Source organism: Carassius auratus, chromosome 45 (genome assembly GCF_003368295.1).
Source record: "Carassius auratus strain Wakin chromosome 45, ASM336829v1, whole genome shotgun sequence".
NCBI classification, from domain to species: domain Eukaryota; kingdom Metazoa; phylum Chordata; class Actinopteri; order Cypriniformes; family Cyprinidae; genus Carassius; species Carassius auratus.
This window is the reverse complement of record NC_039287.1, coordinates 9,455,779-9,481,943: the sequence shown is the minus strand read 5'-3', so window position 1 is coordinate 9,481,943 and position 26,165 is coordinate 9,455,779. Positions and strand designations below refer to the sequence as shown.

The following is a 26,165-nucleotide window of genomic DNA, read 5'->3' as shown; positions in this document are numbered from 1 at the left end:
GCAGATTCCAATGTGTGTGCCAATTTTCAAGAGTTTTTGAGCATGTTAAGGCCCCCAAAACACCCCGGAAGGTTTAATAAAAAATAAAAATAATAATAACAAGAATAATCCTTAGAAGAACAATAGGGCTCTTCGCCCCTTCGGGCTTGAGCCCTAATAATCCTTAGGGGAACAATAGGGCTCTTCGCCACTTCGGGCTTGAGCCCTAATAATAAGAAGAAGAATCCTTAGAAGAACAATAGGGCTCTTCACCCCTTCGGGCTTGAGCCCTAAAAAGAATAATCCTTAGGGGAACAATAGGGCTCTTCGCCCCTTCGGGCTTGAGCCCTAATAATAAGAAGAATAATCCTTAGGGGAACAATAGGGCTCTTCGCCCCTTCGGGCTTGAGCCCTAATAATCCTTAGGGGAACAATAGGGCTCTTCGCCCCTTCGGGCTTGAGCCCTAATAATCCTTAGAAGAACAATAGGGCTCTTCGCCCCTTCGGGCTTGAGCCCTAATAAGAAAAAGAATAATCCTTAGGGGAACAATAGGGCTCTTCGCCCCTTCGGGCTTGAGCCCTAATAATAATAATAAACGGAGCAATTCCAAGAGGGTCCTCACACCATCGGTGCTCGGGCCCTAATAATAATAAACGGAGCAATTCCAAGAGGGTCCTCACACCATCGGTGCTCGGGCCCTAATAATAATAAAAAACAAAGCAGATACAAGAGGGTCCTCGCACCTCGGTGCTCGGGCCCTAATAATAATAATAATAATAATAAACGGAGCAATTCCAAGAGGGTCCTCACACCATCGGTGCTCGGGCCCTAATAAAAAACAAAGCAGATACAAGAGGGTCCTCGCACCTCGGTGCTCGGGCCCTAAATACACAATAACTATATGGAAAGACATTGAGTCTGTGAGACCGAAGTTACAGACCCTGTGAAAGGTATAAATAACTTTTATTATTTTTTGAACAAAATGTATTAGTAATAATTGTTTGACACATGAAGGGAATTTATTAAATAATATATTTTCTATTGCCTACTGAGTGAAACTAATATTGTGTGCTTGTCTGTGCCTTGGCCTGCTGAATGACGTGGTGGTTGAGAAAGATGCACACTTCATGTTAAGTGAAGGAGACTCCCTATAGGCCCTGCATCTCTTTTATGTGGTCACTGTTGCCATAGGGACAACCTCCGTGGGCCTGCTGGAGGTCATAGTAGATGGCTCTTTCTCAGATGTGGTTAGCCACGTCATGACAGAAACACTTAATGCAATCTAGCCATCAAAGAAGAGAATGCTGAATGATTCAGGCTCTATAGTTTCACCTAAAAGACAACAAAATGAAATGACCAGAGTGAATGCTATAGAAAGCACAGTGGGTTTTGTAGTTCCCTCAATGAGCAGGACCATGGGATTATAGTTGTGAGACGAGCTGGAGAGGTTATCATTTGGGATTGTTTTCGGAAAATGCAAGAGAAATACTTCTCAGATGCACTAGGAACAAACAAGAGCAAACTTGTGGTGACAGATAATTCTGAGGATAATGTGGATTTAATATCTAATCCTTCACATGAACTTTATAATATGTCTCTGAATAAATCCTGAAAAGAGTTCCTTGGCATGTTCCTCAAGAAGTTACCAAGATGTTTTCTGTCTCTGAGAGCCCAGGTATGTGCAAAGGTTCAAGGGAAGATCTTCCGATGTCCTGCCGCTGGGCCTGCGGATCCTCTGGAGCTCAGACACGGGTAGGACCACTGATAGGACCACCACATTCACTGGCACTCACTCACTATTGGATAGGGGTTATTTTTATGGGTTACTCCCAAAAGCACCTATTAATAAATGACATGGATATATTTAGTATGCATTGAACGTATATATATATCCTGCATATCCTATATCCTGCATATATATCCTATATAAATAAAATACATTAATGTTTTTAGCATTAATGTTCATGTTTGGTTTTGTACAAAAACAGGAGTTTCAGTCCACCAAGTTCAAACAGTTTCCTTTAATTTTTTCAACATTTCATAACATTGCATCACTTTTTCTGTCATGGGTTTTTACTAAAGTGGAACAAAAAGTGTAATTATCAACAAACTTTTTGTTTTATATCATTATACAACACTGTTTACGCGACACTATTGCACACTACCAATGAAAAAAGTGACGTGACTGCAGTTCAGGAGATCTCCAAAGGAATGCAGTCTGCTTCATTTCACTTCTATTACATACATACATTACATACATACAATGTTACATTAGATAGTGGAGTCAGTGGCTCTGCTGAGAGATCAAGGTTTCGTTTTTACTAACCTCCATCATTTAGCAGACACTTTTTTCAGAGCAACTGCACCTACAAGGACAATACCCCCCGAAGCAATCTGGGGTTAGCTGCCTTATTCAAGGACAAGAGGTGATGTCCGTCAATAGTCCATTCATTCACTCACTGGAAATGCTCCTCTTTTTTAAAAAGGATATTTCCATTGGCTAGACCTCTTGTTCTTACTCTCTCTCCCCAGAACATTGGATTTGAAACACTGATCTCCCATCACTTAGCCGTGTTGCAAGTTTTGCTTATTAGCTGTAAAAGAGATGCTAGCACACGCTATGCCAGGATAGCAATGTTTATGTTACAGCAAGCAGGCGGTTCCAGGTCAACCAATTCTACAGAAACTGGCGGGTATAGACACTGCAAGAAGTCGATTTTTCATCAATTGACAGCACAGTTCAAGTGCATTGTATACTATGTTATCATGGAAACTTGAAGGAAAAATTCACTGTTAGTTGATTACATGTATAAACAGTGCTGATTTGTCATTTATGATTTTTAGCAATATTTAAAATAACAGTACTCACAGTTGTCACGGACACAGTGGAGATCTTTTTACTTTGCCAACATATCAAATATAATAAGAAATAAAAAAGTTACAATGTCTGTCCATAGGCAAGCTCTGTGAGTGGCAACTCATTTGAGTGCATACATGGAAAACGAAAACTAGAAAAATTACAAAACAGTTTCTCTGATTTACATGCTTGTGGGAGCGAGGAGTGAAATTTGTGAAGGTTGTGTCATTATTAGCCCTTGAATTTCTTCCCAGAATTGTCACCAAAGCAACAACATACTTTCTTGTTTTATTTGACATGATGCATTTGTACTTAATGTGAACCTATGATATTGTTTTAGTGATATCTAGAATCAACAGTTTGACATGCATTGTGTATATACACTGTTAACCACTGGTAACTTTGAAGATATGAAGGGCTGCAACTTCTTTGAAGATTCTAGGGCTTGTTTGATAGACTGTGATACAAAAATGAGTAAATAAGCTTTTGATGCATGCTATTGCAATAATCCTGTGTATTGAAAACCAGAGTGGCAGATTGATGTCATTGTCTAAGTGATCATTTGATAAAATCCTTAGTGAATCTGAATATTGGTACAATATTTAGTCACTAAATTACCAAATATTTGTAAATACCTGATTGCTCAAAAGTTAATTATAGACTTTTTTGTTCAGAGGAATAGGTGTGCTGGGGTGCAGTGATGGCTAAGTGATGTGGATGAAGGAGATGCCTTGTTTGATTTTTCACTGCTCAGAAGTAATGGATCACTTGATGATCTGTGGGCAGTCGCTCCAGGCTTTGGCCTTACGCTTTGCCAGGGCAAGCCAGGCAGGCTCGGTAGAAACCTGGGTAGTGTCACCAGGAGGGAAGCGCTTTGTCACATCTTTTGTTGCTGGCGGAGATGGTGTAGAGTCTGTAATTTCAACTGTCCAAAGAAAGAAAGAAAATCACTATAAAGAGTCTAAAGATTGCTATTTTTTTTTTTTTTTTTTTTTTTTGTGGTTAGATGTCTCAGTTTTAAAAGCATCACATCTAGATGGGAACCATGTCTAAATCCCACCCTCATGTCAATTGCAGTTCAGCTGGGCCAGGGGAATGTGTATGAAAGAAATACATAACAAAGCCTACATAACAATTGAGCATGAGACTCAAAGTTTTTTTTTTTTTACCTGTGACTGAGCTGGGCAAGGTATTTGCTTTCTTCAAGTTGTCACGTCGTTCAAAACGGGCCAGGAGTGAGTCTGGTCTCTTATTCTCATCTGCTGTTTGAGGCTTGAGAGGTCTGGAACTTCCATTGCCCTTATCTTCTGTGGGACTGATCATTCCAGCCTTTCAGAGACAAACAGCACCATATTGTAGTTATATGTAGCAAGATTTTGGACCAACAAGAATTCCTAAAGGACAAGGTTACCCAGCACAACACCACCAAAACAAGTGATCAAAAAATTGTTACTTGTTGTGGCTGGTGAAATCTATATGAAAGAAAAAGCTGTTATTGCTTGTTGCATTACACTGCATTTCAGCTGGTTAAAACTCACTGTTATTGTAATTTTATATATAGTGCCAAACTAGCACCTAGTTAATGATAATAAATTTGTATGGCTAAAGACTATATTTATATAGGCCTACATACACTATCTCTGTCCCTAGCCTGTTTCTCAGCCAGCTTAGCTTCTCTCTGGCTCTTCCTTTCCTCTCGGGTTTGCTGATGTTCTCTGAAGCCTTTCTGTTTTTGCAGTGCCAGAGTGATCCAAAGTGGTCCTGTCTCTTTCTCTTGTGTCCGTGAGCTGTCCAGAGAGTGCCTGGCCTGCAGAGAGGGTTTTTCTGTAAAGGAGAAGAGATGCAGAAGGTGTCAAATTGACAAGAAAGATTAAAAAAACATTTTAGAGTATTTTGTTCGGTTCTTCTTCTACTATTCTTCTAGAATAGTATCAATCTCAGTTTTCTGTAGGAAATACCAATGCTCATAAAGCAGGTCTGGAAAATTGTTGAAGTTTTAGGAAAGTTTAGGCTTCAGGCATTTATTCTGTGTATGATTTGTGTGAATCAACACAAATATTCAACTAAATGTTTAAGAAAAATAAGTAAATTCATGCTCTGCATGCATTGCAATAATTCTGAAGATGAACAAATTATAGCTTTACAGTGCTTGAGTATTTCCAACCTTTTTTAATTAGTTCTGTCCTACGGTCTGTTTTCTCTCTCCATGGCATGCTGATGGATGGAAAAAATGACTTCTTTTCTTTAAGCTCCTCCTCTCCTTGTCCATTTTTCTGGGATGGTACAGATCCTGCAACTTCTTCCTTTTGATCACTGCTCTGCTCAGCATCTATCTGTTCTGCTTGCCCTGTCCTTAGTGAAATAATTTCCCCTGAAGTCCTTCTACCAGGTTTAGGGAGAGGAGAGGGTGGAGGTGTGGCACCTTCAGATGGTTTGGGGGAGGTAGCTGGTTTTTGGTAAAATGGAGGCTTGGGGACAAAGTGGTCGGCTTCAGTGCATGCCAAAGGGAGAGTATTTCTGCTAAACTTACTTTGAGATTCTTTACTGGGTGCTGTAGTGGTTTGAAATCCAGTAATCTCTAGTTGAGGAGAAACAGGGCTAGACGTTTCAGAGAAAGTAGAAGTGTCAGAATCTTGGTCAGTGGAGGTGAGGGGCACTGGGACACCTTCAAAACTGTCTCCTGCACTGTACCTTTTCTTCCTCTTCTCTGTAGATTGTTCATTGTGGAAGCGAAGAGAGTAGTTGGTTCTTCTCAACTTGATTCCAAAAGGTGAGGGCCGCTCATCACCACTCTGATCCTTCTGATCCCTTTCATCCTTTGGATCCAAGTCTTCTGATTCTGCCTGACTTGGGGATCCAGTCTCAGACCTCTGTGATTTGGGAGATCCATGTGGTGGACTGGGAACAAGGAAGGAGGGGAGGTCTTTGGCAAACATGCATTCTTCAACACTATCTGCAATGTGGACAACTTTGCTTCCCCTGCTCTGGATCTTGGTACCTAAAGAGGGCAATTCAGATTTTTGTACAGAGGGAATTTCCATAGATGGTGATTCTATTGTCACACCTTCTTTGTCTTCCTGACCAGAACTCTCTGAGCGCCTGTTGGAATCAGTAAACTTCACTCTGGCTGGTATGATGGAAAACTTAGCACTGGCTGACATGGTTTTCATGAGGTTGCTGTGAGAGAATGGCACTGTATTTAGATCCTCACTAATCGGCCTGCGACTCTGATCCAGGTATTCAGGATATTTTCCATCCTCAGCACCTTTAAAAATTTTGGATCGGATACTTGCCCATTCTGCCAGGACAGCAGCATTTGATTGGTCTGCAGATAAGGAAGACTCATATAAGGATTTGTTTTTTCCAGATTTACGATCTGGTGAAGACCTGCTTTTGGTTGGAGGAGTGCTCATGGCCTTTTTGCCTTCCGAAAGGCCAAGTAGGGACTTGCAGGCTGTGTCCTTGATCTGATCGAGATTGACTGCAGTTCCACAAAGTTGGGCTCCTGTCACAAGAATTGCAGTATGTGGGACATAAAGAGATGAAGATAGAGTTGGTGAATCTGTGCATCCTGGTGAAGAAGCTTTGGCTCCCTCGCTGGTTTCAGCTGTTGATTCACCCTGTTGGCCAGTTGACAGAGTAACAGGAGTGAGGTTGACCTTCTGGAATAGTATCTGCTTCTCGCCTGAAGAGACCTTGAAAGTGAAGGGCCTCTGTCTCTCCTCCATCTCTCTCCATCTCAGTTCCTCTGCTTTTCTTTTCCATTCTGGGTCAGTAGCTCCAGCTTTCTCCTCTTGCTGTTGCCCCTTTCTTTCCTCGTTTTCCTCTAGTCTTTTTCTCTCAGCCTCCTCTTGTCGGCTTCTTTCCTCCGCACGGAGGCGTTGCTCTTCCTCTCTCTGCCGTTTCTCCTCTAACTCTTGAATCTTACGTTGTTCTGCTTCCTCCTCCTCTTTTCTCCGTCTCTCCTCCTGCTCCCTTTCTCTTTCCTCTTTCAGACGAAGATGTTCTGCCTCAAGTTCCTGCTGCCTTCTCTCCTCCTCTGCTCTTCTTCTTTCCTCCTCCTCTTTCCGCATTCTTTCATCCTCTTGCCTCTTTTGCTCTTCCTCGCTTTTTAATCTTTGCTCTTCCTCTTCTCTCCTTCTTTCTTCCTCTTCCTTTTCTTTCCTTGCCTCTTCCTCTTGTTGCATCCTCTCCTCTTCCTCCTTTTGCAGCCTATCCTCCTCCTGTCTGCGCAGCTTTTCTTCTTCTAGCCTCTGCTCCTCAATTCTCCTCTGTTGTTCCTCCATCTTTCTCTCTACCTCTTGTTCCCTTCTCTGAAGCTCAAGGCGTTCTAGCTCCTCCTCATGAAATCGTCGCCTTGTTGATTTCTCAGTGGGTTCATAATCCTCTTTGCTCCAATGGATAATGTTATAGTCCTCTTTTGGCAAATCAAAGACTTCTTCGTCCTTTTGTGTTTCAGATTGCTCTTGCATTTCAGAGAAATCCTCTTCCTGAAACTCCTGAAATATATTAAAGTTACAGAAGTTATTGCTTTTAGAGTTATAATCTAAAAAGTAATTTGTTTAAAATGTACTCATCCACATTTCATTCAAAATCTTTTTTTGTCCATATATGTCTAATGTTGTTTTAGACCACACTGACTTTCATTATATGGACAAACACAGTTCAAACATTCTTCAAAATACTGTCTTCTGTGTTTCACAAGTCATAAGGGTTTGTGAGTAAATTGATGACTGAATTCATTTTTTTTGTGAACTCTTTAACACATCTTCTTACATAAAAACTATTCCAAAAGGCTGTTCACATTTTGAAGAACACCTTTCCCTTTACCTGTGTGAATCTTCTATGTTTGCGTGACACCCTCTGGTTCTTCGGTTTGACAGACAGTTTATGTTTGGCAGCAGTGTTGTCCAAGCGTGGGACAGACTGAGGGACAGCATCTAGATTGATGGACTCAATTGTGCCAGGGGGAGGTGGGCGCTTAGTGCGTGGGGATTTGACTGGAGCTCTGTGATCGACCGTCTCGTGGCTGCCAGCCTAATTATAAAGCAAAAACACAAAATAATTGTGACTATTAGACAGCAGGATTCTAAAAAAAACATATTACATATGGGGAATAAGTGTATTGATAATATGACAGTTTTCCCAGTTCCCTGCAGCTTAACTAGAGCATGCTATTAATAAAAAGGTTATCTGTCTTACAACATTACTCTCCGAATTGTTTTTTTTAATTTTATGTCCATTTAAATGTTCTAATCTAGTATATCAACTTTGACTGACATAGCATTTATTTAGCATTTAAGTTAATAATTTGAAGATTAACTTACATTTTCCTTGGCTTCGGTCTCCGGTGGCTCATTCTCCACCTGAGCAAGAACCCTCAGTGGACTTCGTGGCATCTCTTCTTCATCTGAGCTACCTTCATCTCCCTCACTCTTTCTAAGTGAAGGAAGTCTCTGACCAAATTTGATATTATGTCCAATTTGCCTCTGTCAACAAACCATATAGAGTAAAATGTGTGTTTGTTTGTTTTTGCTGCCTTGTGTACATATGAACAATTATTACTGTTTGATTATTATTATGGATTATACTGTGAAAATTCTGACCTGAATGTTCCTAACTTTGTCTGAAACGTTCTCCTGGGACATTGTCTGTCCTGGATATGTCTCCTCTGAGTCCTCTGGGATAAATACACTCTCGTGAGAAAAAGCTCGTGACCCTAGGGTTTTTAACTCCCTGTCAACGCAGATATGAATGTTTTCAGTATACAATCCTAAAAAAATAAATAAATAAACACCTTAATAAATAAAAGCATCTAAAATAAAAGCAATACATTTTGTATACATGAGAAAAGGCAGACCCAGCAGAAATGGTTATAAAGTACCTTAGATACTGATCATTCTCCTCAAAAACTGAGACCACCCCATTGCAAACTCTGTCAGTGGAATGGCTAGGTTTAAGTTCAGATCCCTCAAACCCACGTTCTGCTTCCCTCCTTTTCTTCTTCCCAAGTCGACGCCGGAATGGCTGGATTTTGCCCTGCCGTCGCCGCTCTGGTAAAAAGCGGGGTCGTTGGGGGCAAAGAAAGGTGAAAAATAGTCAACAAGTAGCAATAAACATACAGTATGTTTGACAGTATGTACAAAAATGTGAGCATTTTTAATTGATGTCCATGAAATGGAGTATCAGAACAGGCTATGGAATCAGGTTATACTGGTGGTAAGCCTTTGTTCTGAGACAGGCTTTCATACAGATGACTTGTTTAAACATTCAGTAATGTCGAGGTCCTCTAAAGCCCTATAATCTTGAAAAGGCATCACAGAAAAATAAAATGTTTATATAAAGCTCAGTATCATTAATGCAAAGTTGTGGCACAGTTGCATGCTTTACACTTATGAAAAGTCTAAATGTCCTTCAATATGCATTTAAGAAAGATAGCAATCCAGCCACTCAAATGCATAAACGTGTGATCACAGGGGGATGTTGTAGGTTCCTCGCAATCTACTTAAACATCCCAGCTTGCTCACTGGAGAATTAGGCAGTATTCTTTTTAAAGCAAAAATTATATATATGTATTGTGAAAGTCACTATACATATAATTTAAACTATACTGGGTTGAAGGTGATGAATGCTAAATAAACTTCTTTCTTTCCCAACCTTTACTTATGTTTACAGCATAACCATTGAGGATATAATCATGACCAACACTCGAACACAAAGTTTAAAACAACTAATTCCTAATCTGTAAAAAACAACCCAAAACAATCGTAAAGAAAACATTTAAAGAATAATTCTCAACCTACCAATTACAGTGTAAGTCTGCAGGTGCAAAGTTTCTCTTTCATGACTGAATCATACGGTTCCCATGTAATGACGTTTAACCAATGATAAGGCGAGGGACCTTTGGTTTGTAACGAGTGCTCAGGAGAAGTTCCACTTCCAGAGACTAGAAAGTCATTAGGAATCATAAACACTACGGAGATAAGAGTAGCTCAAAAAGCACTGTTTACAGAAAAAATTACACATAAAACATGCCAAATTAATATATACAATACTACTATACAGAGTACATTATCTAACAATAGTTTGTGGTCTGTAAGATTTTTTAATGCAACATTTATTTTATCCAAGATACACAAAAACAGCAATATTGCAACTTAAAATAACTGTTTTCTCTTTTAGATATTTAAAATATAATTTATTCCGTGATGGCAAAGCTGAATTATCACATGATGATTCAGAAAGCATTCTAATATCCTACTGTAATTTGGTTCTCAAGGAACCATTTTTCTTATTAATGGTGAAAACAGTTGCGCTGCTTAAGATTTTTTCAGGAATCTTTGATGAATAGAAAGTTCGCAATTTATTTTAGTGAATTTAGTTAATTACAGCCTGCAGGTCCCTTCTTGGTCCTTCTGAATGGTATTAAAAGCACACTATAAGCACTCAGCCAACCAAGAGCAAAACATCTCCAGACTGTATTTTCTGTATTTCTGCTCAAAACACAACAGCACAATAACAAAGAAAGTAAGGCATTTGGTACCTGCCGTCAGTGACAACTTCTGTTGTTGTTCTGGTGCGAAATTCCTGAAGTTATTACTGTTCCAGAGTTTACTGCTTTACAAGCGTATATGACTGGATTACTTTATGATTTCTCATATTTTGTCTGATCATTTCCCTCTTAAAGCCTCGTCCAAGTCCAAGTCTCTTCCCAGCTGCTACTCCATTTCTCTAGCCCACAATGCAGTGCTGCAGGCGTCCTCAATCACTGAGGCATATGATGTGAGTGGACACCACTCAGCCAGAGAAACAGCCCTTGATGTGTCTCCCTTGTACTCCTCTATACTACAACCACTATACTCAAACATGGCCTTTCTGTTCCTATGTGTGTCGGTACAGCTAAATAAATCAACTCAAACCTGACTGTTCCTCGCACTTCTTCACAAAAGCTAAAAAACACATCCTTCCCACTTTACAACATAAGAATACTCAACCTTGCTCTGCACACTTTTGTCATACAAAGCTTCTCACTTGTGCATCAAAGCCAATAACTTGTTTTTGTCGCAGCAAATGAAATGCCCACCTGAACCTACTTGTTCCCCTCACACTCCAAATTTCAGCATTAGTACATGATTAATTGATATATTTCTCATAAGCAACAAAATAATTGGCACTGTTTCTTTTGTCAGCAGTGTACTTGATTGCGTAACATTGGTATATATCTGTAACAACATAAAGAAACAAGCTTAAAATTGAGCATGCCACACTTCAGCTGTACCGAGAAAGAATGAAATAAGTCACATGTGAAACATACTAATGTTAATAAGTTAAATGTGGTTATAAAGTTTGAGGGCACAAGGTTCACTCAAAAAGGTGTGTAAACCCTGGACAGCAACAATAACATGTGATTAAATCATATTTAAAGGAATAATTCACACAGAAATGAAAATCATTTACTCACACCCCTGTCGTTTCAAATCTGGAATCCCAGGAACAACAAGGAGAAATTTTGGAGAATGTGATGGTCACTCTGCTTCATGCAATTACATGAATAAGGACTGGGGACAAAAAGTGTGCATAAGCACCATAAAAGTGGTTCATGTGACTTGTGCAATAGTTTCCAAGACTTCTAAAGCTAACAAATCAAAGTTTAAGATAAAAAAATTTGCTATCCATCTCTCATTGTAAGAATGAGGAAATTAGCAATGTCTGAACAGATCTAGTCCAAATCTAGCTGAAGTCCTGAAATACATTGCACAAGTCCTATGAACCATTTTGTGGTGGTTTTTACATCCTTTTTTAAGCTTGAAATCCACTGTACTCCCATCCTCATTCATTGTAATGGCAAGGAAAAAAATCTATACAAATGTATCTTTTGTGCTCCACAGAAGAAGTGATAGTTTTTCAAAGAAATGCGGGTGAGTATTGAAAGAATTGTAATTTTTGACAGAACTATTCCTTTTAAGACGCGCAGAAACACGCAGATACAGCACACAATTCTTAAAGTATTTGTGACCCTTTTTGAAACACCATAGACTGCTGATGCCACAGCAGGCTGTTCAGGAAGATCCTTACTCTGTTTTTGTTTACCTGGGCCTTCAGATACTGTTACCTCTACCTGTGCATCAAGCTTCGCCTCCTTACTGTCCGTCATCATGGTTATGACGGGCTTTGTCTGCAGCAAGAGTAGAGGGGGAATAAGCGTGAACACAGAGTTATTTTTCTCATTGATGTGTTTGTGTGTGCAACAATAACAAGAAAATGGAAGGAGAAGATGACAATAATAGGAAATAGAAAAGCTTACGGAGATCACGAGACACTTGTATTGCTTTTTTTCTTGGTTGTTAAACTCTTTCATTAAATATTTTTTTCCCCCAAATGCTTGATCTCCATTTTTATTTTCATCAAAGTCTTTTTGAACTTGTACACAGTCTTCTTTTAGTCCTGGGTTTATTCCTTGCCATCACTCGGTTACGAATAACAGGACCATCTCTTTCGGTTTTCTCAGTGAAGAATGATATTCCTCATCTTGCAGGCCTGTCAAAACCTTATATTAAGGGAACTGTACACTTTACTACACACAAGTCTGGATATATGCAAAGTTATAATGCTTTTTGGTTATAATGTAATAATGTACTGCTGCTGTGATCAATAAAAATTTACACTTCTCTGTAACTGACTGGTTCATATAGATGTGATATTGTGTAATGCCTACCAGATATACAAGTATTGCAACTTAAATATTCAATCTCCATTTTATTGATTTATTTAGTAGCCCTATAAATGGGCTAATATACAATCATCTGGTCATTATTGAAAAATAAATCTCCTCAGGATAACATAAGATCCTAACAACCTTGTTGTTTTTTGTTTATAATTAGTTTTTTTATATAATGATGAGCTAACTTTATGAACAATGTATCTGTCACACATGGTGAATGTAACAGTCCAATAAAGGCAAAGAAGAAGAGTTCAATAATATTTAATAAGCCAACGATCAGGGTAGAATCCACATTAACCACATTAAACAAAGACTAGACTGGACAAACACTGGGGGGCAAACAAATATAGATGAGAGTAAGAAACTGCAGTGAGGGGAGGAGTGAAATAAGTGCAGTCAAGTTGTACAGATCTGACCTCTCGAAGTAGAACAGATACCTCTCAAAGGCAATATCACATTATTCACTCTCATGCGCTGTGTTGTGATATCATTTCTGTTCTGTTGTCCATTCAAAAGACTTATCATCCATATTTACTTCAATACAAACACGTATTTTAGTATTTTCCAGAAATATGAAAACAATTACATATCTCACACAGAAAGCGCATCTAGAAGTCATAGTGTTTGGGAATATTCATACATGATTTAAACACAATCACATGATATCAGCAGAACAATGGCAACCAGAACCAAGCCAAGGTTACGGCCCCAGGTGTAGATGCAGGAGCCATGGATGACGCCTGGGCAGAGGATCCTGGGGGTGCAAGCGCCTGCGATGAGGAGCCTGGACCGTGGTGGAGCTGGAGCAACTGAGGATGAAGGCAGAGACAGAAGGAAGGAGGAACCTAACAGAGCCAGAGGGGTGGAGTGACGAAACAAAATCAGAGGAACGCAACCCCAAGGCAGTGAATGGTCAACCACTGACCAAGGTTAAGCAGGATGGAGAAGGGAGCCCAGTGGAGTCGTTGGGATAAGGGGCCATGGTGGAGACAAGGAAACTAGGAGCCCAGGCGGAGACAGGGGAACCTCACACCAAGGTAGAGCTGATGGAAGGAAGCCCTGATGTGGACCCACACAGGCAGATGCAGTCTGAGGGTGTGCATTGGGGATGACTGACAGCAGAGGAGTGGAGATTGAGTGCTTGGCTGTGGTGAGAGACGGAGATGTGTAAGTGCTAGACAAAGGCTGTACAGAAATGGTGATGAGGTCCATAAGATCCAACAGCAGGACAGTCCTGAATAGATGTAGATGATCTTGAGGCTGGATGGTAATAACATAAGCTGCAGCTGGCATAGAGTTAACAGAAAGACAGATAGGTGATGAGACATGAACTGAAAAGCCAGATACAAGGCAGAGGTGGGATAGGGAGGCTGGGTGGTAGTTTAAGAGGCTTCAAGAGAATTCAGTACTGGACTAAACCAGTGAGACGGCTTGGTGCTGGGAGGAACTAGCGAGGGATCAAAAGGCTTAGGGCTGGAAAGAACAAGTGAGAAATAAAAACAAGCAAAACTGGACACGGACAAAGAATGGTAAAGAGAATTCACAGAAATCAGCTGCAGCTCACCCTCATCAGTGGAGATGTGGGCATGGCTTTTCTCTTTTCCCTTGTCTTTCATGAAAACTTACTCCGATGTTGTGGTCACTTTGCACACCTAGTTCACTCCAGGTTTGTGTCTGTGTTGACTACTGTCTATGTGCACTTGTAGGGTAAAATGCAGAGCACAAATTCCGAATATGGGTCACCATATTTGGCCACACGTCAGTTCATTTTCACTTTCAGACTTATTGGTGGGCGTGGGCTCCGGGGTGATGGTTTCCTCAGGCTCTTCGGTCACACCTCCATGTCTGAGGTGGGCTCGTGCTGAGTGCTCAGACTCTGTGCTGTGCTGGTATGATGGCTGGCTCAGGAGTGAGGCTAGTGAGTTCCTCATCTAGGTAACAAGGGGTCAGCGGCGAGTTGTTATTTACCAGCACCCACTCCACATAGGTGGCTAGGCTCTCTTGAGGACCGTCACCGGACAGTTTTGCCTTAACGGCGGTGTTTAGTCCCACATGGTAGAACGTGGTGAGGCAGTTATCCAGGTAGTGCGTTTGGTTGGCAAGGTCCAAAAAGTCTCTTGTGTGGTCCTCAAGAGAGCGCTCCCCCTGCTCCAGCAGTAGGATGAGGAGAGCAGGATCATCCATTGTGCAAAAAAAACAAAACAAATAATAATAATAATTGCCACTGTTAATCTGTTGATCCTGTCTTCTGTCATGTGTGGTCCATGTAACAATCCAATAAAGACAAAGAAGAAGAAGAGTTCAAAAATATTTAATAAGCCAACTATCAGGGTTCAATCCACATTAAACACGGATGAGACCGGACAAACACAGGGTTTAAATAAGATGGAGGACAAACAAGATTAACAATGACAGGTGAGAGGGATAACTAATCAGACACAAGAGAAAACTTGGTCAAACAAGGAAGACTAAACTGTACTGTATTGTCATGATGAAACGTTCAGTGTAGGTGAGCTGCATTACACTCAGGAATGAAATGGTGGCTAACAGTGAGTGTCCACTCACACGGAGCGAGTGTTTTCATTTTATTTCTATGAAAGTTCTCGATCAGCTCTGCTCCAGTGGACATGCACCATAACAACAAACACTCCAGCATTAATTTTGATCATGGCTTGTCTTGAAAAACAATTAGACGTTCTCATAGGAGAAGTCGCACTACAGGGGACTGGGCTTCAAATCTTCTGATACTGCCAGAACATCGTCAGAGGTAAAATATGATCACAATGGTCATTAATCGGCTGTCAGTGAACATGTCAAACTAATGACCAATTACTACAGATTTTAGCCTTGGATTATAGGAATATTTTTGAATTTTCAAAATTTGTCACAGACGACCAAAAATTTGCCAAAATCACACAGTGTGAGCCAGGCTTAGGAAAGTGACAGTGTGAACAATACTTCCAATTTATATACAGTTCTATATAGACAAGAATGTCATTAGCACTTTGAAAAAATTACTCTACAACCCGAAAAACAATGTATTGCCTTTTCAAACTAGGTTGTGGCAGCATTGTTATTGTTTACTTAAAGTAAAACTAAAAATCATTGATCAAAAAACTAAACATGAAATTTACTGAAATAACTCTTGAGTTCAAGTACTAAGATGACTAAGTAATAAAATAAAAAGTACAACTGAAATAAAATAATATATAAATTTATTGTACGTGTCTGTGTAGGTATTTGTATGTTAGTTTGTAACTGCAAAGCATTGTGTCTGTGAAGAGCATCACAATTGTTTGTAGTGTGCAATCTTCCTCCATATAGGTACAGTAGAGTTCATTATCACATCAGATCTGTGCTTGCTCAGCAGTCTAAATTAATGGCTATTTAAGAAGCCCTTTTTCTACCCTCTTATGTTCATGGAAGCCCATATTTATTACTGCAAAACAGCATATTAGAAAAAGCAAAAATGTGAATTGTTTTGTTACAGATTACCAAAGAATCAATTCAAATTCTCATGCATAATATCATTTGGATAAGTCAGTCTTAGTTAAGCACTAAAGTTTTTTTCCCCACCAAATTAGTTTTTTTTTTTTTGTTCTATATTGCTGCTGGGATTTTTACATGCGTTCATACTGAATGTCAGGACAGAAAATGCAAATATTTAAAATATCGCTGGTTATTATAACACATTGCCTCTAAACCTACATTCCTTTTGGCAGACAAAAACCTTTTGGCAGCACAGTGTTGCACTAACTGTTAAACACAGCAAACAGTAAACGATTACAGTCTTACATCATCCTTACTGTGTTGTTTCTTTCTATGAGAAGACAGTGTCCTCTAATGGCACACAGGGTCATCCTGAAAGTCTCTCTGTCTGAACAGACTCAGCTGTGACAAAAAAAAAAAAAAAAGCTTGTATGTTTTTAATTCTGGGCCAGATGTGTTTCTGCACATGCATCTGCGACACAAGTGTGCACGTGGTCAAAACTGCGTGCGTATTTGTCATGTTCTGGTTCACGTGTACATATTAGTGAATGATCTTGCTTGTGTTGTGTGCATAATAGCTCCAGACAAAATACTGATGGCAAAAGCACAAGTCGCAGCCACATTCATTGCAGCAGTACAATGTAAATACGAACAGAAGACAAACAGAAAAGGCATAGCTCTAGCTGTTACAGTGCTAATTTAACCCACTGCTGATGTTTAATGGTACAGACTGAACTCAATACAAAGCTATATCACTAAGAGTAGCTTCAACCATTATTACAAACATTTCTAGACCAGACCTGCCTCTGTTTGACCAAACCAGTGAGCTATAAAATAGGCTGTAAGTGGATTCCTGGAATGGTGCCCCTGTAATTCCTGAACCTAAAAGCTATGTGAGTCATTATTATAAGTCATAATAGATGGCATAATGACCCTCATAAATGGACTGAAAAACCATGATGGCACACCCAATGAGTATTCTTAAATACTGCAAATACAATTAATCAACGATGAGGAAGGGCTAGCGATCTGTTGCAGTGGCAAATAGCTAAAGTTAGTGACTAAGTCACATTCAATACTGTTTAAATGTTTGTGGTCAATACGATCAGCACCAAATCAGCATAATTAGAATGATTTCTGAAGAATCATGTGACACTGACGACTGGAGAAATGACTGCTGAAAATTCAACTTTGCCATCACAGGAATAAATTAGATTTTAAAATATATTCAAATAGAAAATATATTTAGTTATTTTAAATTGTAAAAATATTTCCCAATATTAATTTTTCTGAATAGCGGATCAAATAAATGCAGCCTTGGTGAGAGATTTCATGTTTTGAAAGCGATTTCAGCAGTATAAATGAATTATTTTTGATATAGCTTTGCGAAGGCAAACTTGACTGAATGGGAGACTGATGCTAGAGAGACTATTTGAAGCAGAAAAGTCAATGTTTGTAATCTGGTCTACAGGCAACATAAATGCATTTACACAAGAAACGCAATTTTACAAAATGCCATTTTTAGCATATTGTTGCCTTCTGTGTTGATTCGCATGCACAGCTAATGGAAAATAACATGTGTGGTTATTGCTATGACAACAGCATCATTTAGGTTGGTTCTGATGTAGCATTTTATCTACACAGTACTAAAGGCTCAGCAGAGCTGCATCAGATACTAAGGGATGATACTAAAGGATGATGTTCAGAGTGGGCATATTTAAACAAAGATGGGCTACGTTGCCATGATTCTAGCCTAAATACGCAACAGGACTCGGAGCTGTCAGTAATGCCTGCACATTAAGCAAATCACATGTAACACATAAGTATCAGTGGTGAAATGTTCTTGTTTTGCACAAAGAGCCATGTACTACTATGATAGCAAGTTAGCTTCACTCGTACAATAGGTCGTCTTGAAAGAACAGCTAGAAATCGCTGAAGCAAAATGGAATGGCTGACCGCACAGCGTATAGCAAAACTTGTCTAGCTGCCTGTGCTTACTGAGAACAAAAGCACACTTTTACCTAGAACAGCCACGCAGCTGGAAAGAGCTGCACACCACTGAAGGAAAACCTTAGGGAACATGGATTCAACCTCCTGCTCCTTGATTTACAAAGCTCTGTTGCTGCTCCTTGGTGCTTTATGGGGAAATATAACAAAACCATTGAATCACAACTTATACAGCTCTATTAAAAGTGTACTAATAACATGCCATATCTTAAAAGTCTTCATTGAAGTATGAAGGCTTATAAATCTAATTGTGTTGGTTCTGGATGAAGGATGGTTATGGAGATCAGATGAACACAGATCTTTCATCAGTAGCCCATAAGATCTCGTTGGATGTCAGGTTTGCCTTTCAAAGCATGACTTCAGCATTATAAACCAGGCAATTCTGATCCAAACATTACTCTTATGAAATGAAACCTGTGTAACTTGCAGTAATATAAATAGGAACTGGGGCTAATTGTCACACTTTTTACTTAAGTGTAGATTGATTTTTCATAGTCAATTCCTGTATGTACACCTTGAATAATATTACCCAGGAAAGACATATTGCCACACTTTGTGGGTTAAGTTGTGACATTGGAAACAAAATATACATGTAAAATGCCTTGCCCTAACATGTATCATTTTAGAAAAACTGAATTAAAAAATGTCTAGAACATTAACAGTTAACAGTTTTTTAAACTGTAAGAGTTTGAATCCAACTCAAAAAACTGCTAACAAACAAGTTCAGTGAGATATATAGATGCTGTGTCAATTTCCCCATGTGACAACAAGTCCCAGTCTCTGTTATAATATGACATATATATGAAGTATAAAATATATATGACCAGGGGCACCGGACTGGGGGTAAAACCAGTACTGATTACCAGGGCCCCAAAGGAAGAGAGGGCCCTTGAAAAGTCTGGAATATATATTTTCAAGGGGGTGGGGGTGGGGGTGGGGGGGCATTAGGACTGCCCATGCATATAGGGCCCAGGATCAGGATCTTGTGCAGCGCCCCTGTATATGACAAATAAAAAATGTAAACCATTTTAAACCACAACTGCTCCGCCAAATAGACATTTTATTCAACTACTTTGACGCAGTACTCACTGTGCAGTCACAGACATGAGTAAGTCAACCCTTGTCTCTTTTTCTGTTATTTATCTAGGATTGGGGAAAAAACTGTGCAGAAGGGTGGGTGTGTGAAAATGTAAGATGCTAGTCTAGTTAAAAAAAAAAAAAAAATGATTCTGTAATGCATAAAGGTAGAATTTCCTTTTGGCCTATTACCCTACTGTTTACACATCTAGGTTCTGTAATGTTTTGTAATGTTTTTGAAAGAAATCACTTATGCTCATCAAGGTGGCATTTATTGGATCAAAAATACAATAATATTGGGAAACATAATTCCTTGCTGAAAAAGTGTTTCCTTAAAAAAAGAATCAAGATCTACTGACCCCAAATGTTTAAATAGCATATATATAAAGCTAAAAAGAACAAAGATATATTTAGGAGGTCTGAAAAAACTATAAAAGAAGGAAAAATACAGGGAAAGTATTTATAGAGTAAACATGCATGATGCAGTTACATGTGTACCTACACACACAAACATGACCTTAGCCACTGACTGTTAAACTAAAATTGTACAAAATAAACAAATTATATACAAAAAGCTTAATTTAATACACATATATGATATTTTACATTAATATAAACAAACAAAAAGGTATTGGTCCTCGGTTCTAACACACTGGTATCATTGAATGTGCATATTTATTTTCATTACAAAGCATAAAATAAGAAAGACAATGATTCTTTGAGGATGTGGGGCTGGCAAGAGATAATGGCAGATTCATGAACGGAGAGGCCTGTTTTGTTTAACGCTATCGTGCCACATGCATTACACAAAAAAAGGCTTTATCGCATTTATGTTCAAAGGAGTATGCAAGAATAAGGCTGGTTGTCGATTTATCTGGGTAAGAGGCTAGTACGTATACATGTATGAACGTGTGGCTGATCCACTTGCCTGCTGTACTGTGGAGCTACGCTATGACCTAGAGTCTGTGTCACATTGCACAGTTGCACAGAGAACTCAAGAATGCTTGAGAATGCATGAGGATGAGTATATCTGTGATGAATGATGAATTCTCAAACATCTCCATTACTGAATACAGCGTGAAAATTAATGGTATGCATATTCATACTGCCGTACATTTTTGTGTGTTCCTCGTGGGATTTTTGTTTGCATGATCTCCTGTGTGAGAGCTTAGTGGCCTATTCCTGAGATGTGTTTACACATGAAGACGATCCTAGAATGTGTTTGAGAGAGGAGAAAGTGGGTGATGATGGTGAAGTAGTGTGCTGGTTCATACTGCTGTCTCTGTTGCTACTCACAGAATGCCACTTTGTTCATTGGCCAGATTACCGGGGAAGGAAGGACAGACATGCATTGATTCTTTTAAACTGCCCAACACATACAAAGACTGTGACTGTAAGCTTATTTGTCAGCGTATGTGAGGATGCGTGTGTGTATTGTGTTAATACAATTTCATAGAACAAGGGCCTCCATTAACAGAATAAAGACGGGTTTGATGATCAATAATGGCAGAAACTGCTACCTGTCTCCAATGTCACAAATCAACTGTACTATTAAGGAGCAATTTGAAGTATACATGCTTATTTTCTAACCATATAAAACATGGCACATCATGCATTTCAGTTGAATCTATTACTTAACATTCTCAATCAGAACAGGTATGGCTATAACTTATAAAGTTTAATTAACATAAAGTACAAAATTATGTGTAAGTAATGCATATTATTACATTACGGTAATATCTAAAAAAGTAATTTTAGTTTAGTTGGCATGATGAATGGTCCAGTTTATATTACGTTTCTTTACTAAACAAATTCAGTGTTCAGTGAGTTAGTAGCAGGAGTACTTGTTTGAACAATAAAAGATGGGGGCAGGATGAAATGTGTATTTATTGGGAAACAGTCATTATTGCGTCAGTGGTGTGGGAATTATACGCTGCAGCTTCAACAATGCTATTTTCAATTGTTTCAATTGTTTTCTGTTCTAAAAATAAGTTCATTATCTTGATGGTGTTTCTAGTACTTGTGAACATCAGATTCAGAAACGCCTGCACTGGAAGGCTGAGTCTTTCTTGGATGTGTTAATCTCCAGAGACTGTAGTGACTCACTCTGCCAGTGAATATCAGCGTTTAATAAAAACTCTCACAGAACAGACACAGAAGGGAATCAAGAGGAATCAGATTCAATCTGAAAACATTACCTTCCTAGATCTGTAGAAGAACAGGCCAAGATGAGCAGCCCACTCCAATAAAAGACTTGGTCTCCAGTGATCTCTAACTATAGAATATGAATCCAGAGAATTACTTTATAGTCTCAGTTTTGACTGATAGGTTGGAAATTTGATTTCCAGTCTGTCATTAATAATTTCTCAACATGATAGTGCAGTGTGGGCACCTAAAAATAACGAATGCAGATTTTGCCATGAGGAACCTCCATCCATCCATCCATCCATCTATCCCAACTTATTAATGAACCTATTAGCATAACTAAGGTGTTAAAGGTAAACACTGAAAGGTATGACACATCAGAGGTATTTCACAAGTATTTACGTATAGTATTAAATAATAATTTTAGCAGTATGCTGAAAATAGCAAAAACAATTGCAACATGTCCATGGTCAACCAATTACAGGATAAAAACTATCACTTGTTTTGCTTATAAAGAGCCTAGTGTACAAGACCAGCACCAAACCAGCACTAACTAGTCTGGACCAGCAAATTCAGTTTTGTCACTGCGTTGTCATTGTATAAAGGAGGTCAACGTTTAGTGTACTCAAGGACTGACCTATGTTCTGGTCAGATATATTCTGCACAAAGATGACTTTGTGGTTTGGGTGAAATTAGAGCTGCTTTAATTTTGAAATTATTGCTGTGGATCAGCAGCTATTGTATGATAGTGCACCGTTAGCATATACAGAACTAAAGCTAAAACGTCTTACTTACAGCATACAGTGTTGCTGAATAAAATGAGAGGAGGAACTGGATTGAACCAGGTAATGTAATTACAACACATTGCCTGACAGACACACATTTGCTAATTGTGTCCTGTCACAGTCTCTCTATCAAACACACATATGCACACAGTCGCTCTTGCTTTACTCAGAACAAACAGTTGTAAATACAGAAAGCATCTGCATGTCAGAACATTGCACTCATCCATTGGAATCGGATAAATGTGGCCTTTGTTTTGTCAGTCTGTCTATATTCTAACCCCTCCATTCTTGTGTCCAGATCTTCATATCTCCCTCTTTTGGTACAGAAACTTGTGCAGTGTCATTGTTTGGTCTGTAGTATTCTGTACTGATTGTGTTCTGTAGTTTGAGTGCATGTCTCCTGCTCCACCATACCACACAGGGTGAGTTCACACTTGGTAGGCTTGGTTCGATTTTGGTTGTTGTTCCACAGTCAAACAAAATCTGGTGCAGTTTGCCTGTTTCCATACATGCATTCAGTTACATTGAAAAGTAAGTGAATATGTATTTCTCAGTCAATATCAGTTCAGATGAAACACATATTACTTCATGTGTTGTTTTTAAGTGCACATCTCTGCTTATGAAAGATAATTTTCTAATGATACCAAAGTGCAGATTGTGTTACCTTATACCTGAGGGTAATGTTACTCTATAAGTGCCTTTTAAGAAACTGTTTGATATTGTCTATCAATGACAATCTATTAACATCTGCAGCTTTGAGCAATATGAATTTGTATAGGGATCAATGGAGGGTTCTTTATTAGTATTGTCTATCTGTGTCGTACTAGTAGAGGGCAATGTTATAGCACATAAAGTTTTGGGGCCAATATCTGTCACGTCAAATCTATGAGCATACTAATGTGGGTTTAATTAGGTCATACTGTGGTGGAAAATAATATCCTATGAAGTCCATCATGCTTAAGGCACAGCCACTGTTGCCTAAAGATGTGTAACCTTATTCAGATTTTACTGAGGGATCGTCTGTCGCACCAACAACAGCACATACACTCCAGTCAAACACACAAGGCCTTTCCCCTTCTCTGGTAAACTTGTATCGACGCATTACTTTTTATGGATTAATATTAATTGGCCTTTCATTATTTACAGTAGTAGGAAGCCTTAGGAGCAGTTTCTCTGGTTTCCTCTACTTGAACGCACAAAGGGTGTTTAAGGGGAACATGCCCCCGAACCGAAGTCAACATTGGGAACTTCTTACCTATCTTAAAAACTAACATTTTTAGACTTCAAATTTCAAGCCTAAAAATTTACATTTCTAAAAAGGAGTAAGATAGCTTGTGTGTCTAACTATATATCTGTGTATTTAAAGTATCTTAAACATTTCTCCTTGTTTCTTCACACTGTTTTATATGCTAATCCAGTGTGTTATTTGTGTAATATTTCGTTAGATAGTTAGACTTTTCAGTGAGGATGCATGACCTTCAATTGTAGTTAATTTTATTTAATAACCAAGTTTTCATGGGGAAATAAAATTATGGTTTTGTCCCCAAGTCATTTTGGGTTTTCAACCATTAATAGGACTACATAAAATTCTATTGATGGCCAGTATTAGACGTTTTCCGTCAATATGGGATTCAATTGTGCATGTTCATTTCCACTTTACCCATTGGGATCCAAGCAATTCATAATGAAATTACAGCGATACAGCTAAGACTGCTAAATGTCATCTGTCTGTACACCTACTGAAAATCCATCCATCCATTCTTGAGTTATATGAAGTGTTCAGTGAGGAAAAATGTATGTGTATGTTGTTGATGCTATCCTGCTCACATCACTGAGCTTTCAACATTATAAGAGCAATGTTAGATATGCAACTCATGCATTCACAGCACCACATTGGGGTGTTTATACAGAGTGGACAAGATAGCAAATACAAACAAAGAAACAAAACTGAAATTCAATTTAGTTAGGCATTACATCATCGTTACATCATGAAAAAAGAAGAAAAAATAGGCCAGACACTATCTATTAAAATCATTCCATGAGCACTGACATCTCTCTTGCTTTAATTACTGACACCAAAGCGTATAAGTGATGTATATTTGGCTTATCTAAATGGCGAGTAGCCCTCCATGTCCTTTGCAGGAACGGGCAAAATTTATAGATGGCATATTTTGCCACAAAAGCATGCTCTGTGGTAGGTATGCATCGAAAGAGAAAACGACACTAAAGCTCAGGGTCCCATCAATTGCCTGCGCCAGTTCTCGTAAGCGTATTATGAATGACTTGACGACTCATGATTCAAATAGTAGACATTTCATCCATAGCATCACTTCATCAAAACGACTGTCATTCATAAACAAGCTAATAAAAGGCAGCATGGGTGCAGACTGATGTGATGATGCAAACGCATAGACGGCGTTTTCTACACAGACTGATTTTTATCATGCATTTCAACGCGAAATGCAGCCCGAGACAGCTTCATGCCTCCCCAGCTGTGCACACATCTGTGAAGAACGGTGGATTTTGGAAGATGGGCTATATGACAAGGTCAGTATCACCGACAAAGCTATGCAGTTCAAACAAATGTTAGATCTTTGCTTACCTCTCCAGCGTGTGTGACGGCACGGGGATCAGTTCCTATGTCTGCTTTATTGTGTCTGGCGTCAAGTCGCAGCACGCGAGCTGACCTCTTTGTGTATGTGTGTGTGGGTGGGTGTGTGTGTGCGTGCGGAAGTGTGTGTTGCTGATGCTGCGAGCGCTCGCTCTCCTCCTCGCAACGGTTCCGTACGCATTCACGTACAGGGGGGGTGACAGAGGATGATCACACAATAAAAACAGCCCATTCTGCCCTAACATTTCAGTTTCTAAATATACACCATTTGAATTTAATAAATGCTGCACAAGCCTCTAAATGCATGTCACAGACTGAAAGAATTACAGATATTGAAAGAACTGGCCTCTGTAGTTTTTGCTAATAAAGAAGACCGTATACGGCACTTCTGAAAAACATAATAATATTAAATAATATATTTTAGCTTCCAGACATAGACTCTAAAGTAGACAAATTAACTAGCCTATAACATGTTTATAATAGCGTTCTGCAGTTTTGACGTTTTAAAATGCACGAGCTTTAAAACAGGTGCATTCTGATTGGCTCTCATGGTTTTTATCTTTCATCAGCAGACAACTTCTATTTTATATGAATTGTATATTAGTAGTCTGTTATACAAATTTGAATACTGTTATAAAACAGTAGATTCACAATTCAATCCATGAGAGTTTCATCTTACCTTTCGGCCAAAATGACAACAGCTGCACCAAATATTCCATATTTTAGACCCAGGACCAGTCGCTGGGGTATATTTGTAGCAATAGACAAAAATACATAGTATGGGTCAAAGTTATAGAAATTTCTTTAAAAAAATTAAGTAAAGATCATGTTCCATGAAGTTATTAGTAATTAGTATTAGTAATAGGCATTGCTAAGAACTTCATCTGGACAACTTTAAAAGCGATTTTCTCAATATTTAGTTTTTTTTGTTTTTTTTTGTTTTTGCATCCTCAGATTCCAGATTTTCAAATAACGTTAGATCGTATCTCTGCCAAATATTGTCTTACCCTAATAAACCATATAACAATAGAAAGGTTATTTATTCAGCGTTCAGATTATGTTTAAATCTACATTTCGAAAAAAACACCCTTATTGTGGGCCAGGGTCACATGTTTGCACCGTTTTGTTTTTCTTCCATGATCTCCATATTCTCACTGTGTCACCTACTAACATGATAGGTAAAAATTGATAGCCTGAATGCACTCTAAGTGACTTTGGATAAAAGCGTCTGCTAAATGCATGAATTTAATTTAATTTAATTTAAAAGTCTGGTGTAACGTTACCAAATACAAAGCAAACAAAAAGTTTCAATATTACAATAAGAAATAGGTGTTCTTTTGTTTCATATTTATGGACTTGAAGGGAAAATTCTTATTTACTTTAACATACATTATGATTCTAACACCTTAATATTAACGTTACCTGTTCTGAAAGCACATACAGTTGTGACCACTTGTATCGCTCTTTTTGTACTGTGTCCACTAGATGGCGCA

The 26,165-nt window shown here is 38.8% G+C and overlaps 1 protein-coding gene across 4 annotated transcripts; it reads right to left on the bottom strand.

Annotated features, from left to right (window-relative positions):
• Positions 1-1,981: 1,981 nt before the first annotated feature.
• LOC113063148 (uncharacterized protein KIAA1211 homolog) lies at positions 1,982-24,823 on the bottom strand. 4 transcript variants are annotated; one of them, XM_026233353.1, is made up of 10 exons: positions 24,664-24,823; positions 11,928-12,374; positions 8,722-8,890; positions 8,444-8,573; positions 8,165-8,326; positions 7,668-7,874; positions 5,002-7,336; positions 4,471-4,661; positions 4,007-4,166; positions 1,982-3,762 (listed from the first exon to the last, which is right to left on the bottom strand). In XM_026233353.1, exons 2-10 carry the CDS (start codon positions 12,193-12,195, stop codon positions 3,602-3,604), a joined length of 3,783 nt encoding a protein of 1,260 aa, XP_026089138.1. In that variant the 5' UTR covers positions 12,196-12,374; positions 24,664-24,823; the 3' UTR covers positions 1,982-3,601. The 4 variants fall into 4 exon arrangements, with proteins under 4 accessions (XP_026089138.1, XP_026089136.1, XP_026089135.1 ...); XM_026233351.1 differs by lacking the exon at positions 11,928-12,374 and having other exon boundaries at positions 8,444-8,610; XM_026233350.1 differs by lacking the exon at positions 11,928-12,374.
• Between the last annotated feature and the right edge of the window lie 1,342 nt (positions 24,824-26,165).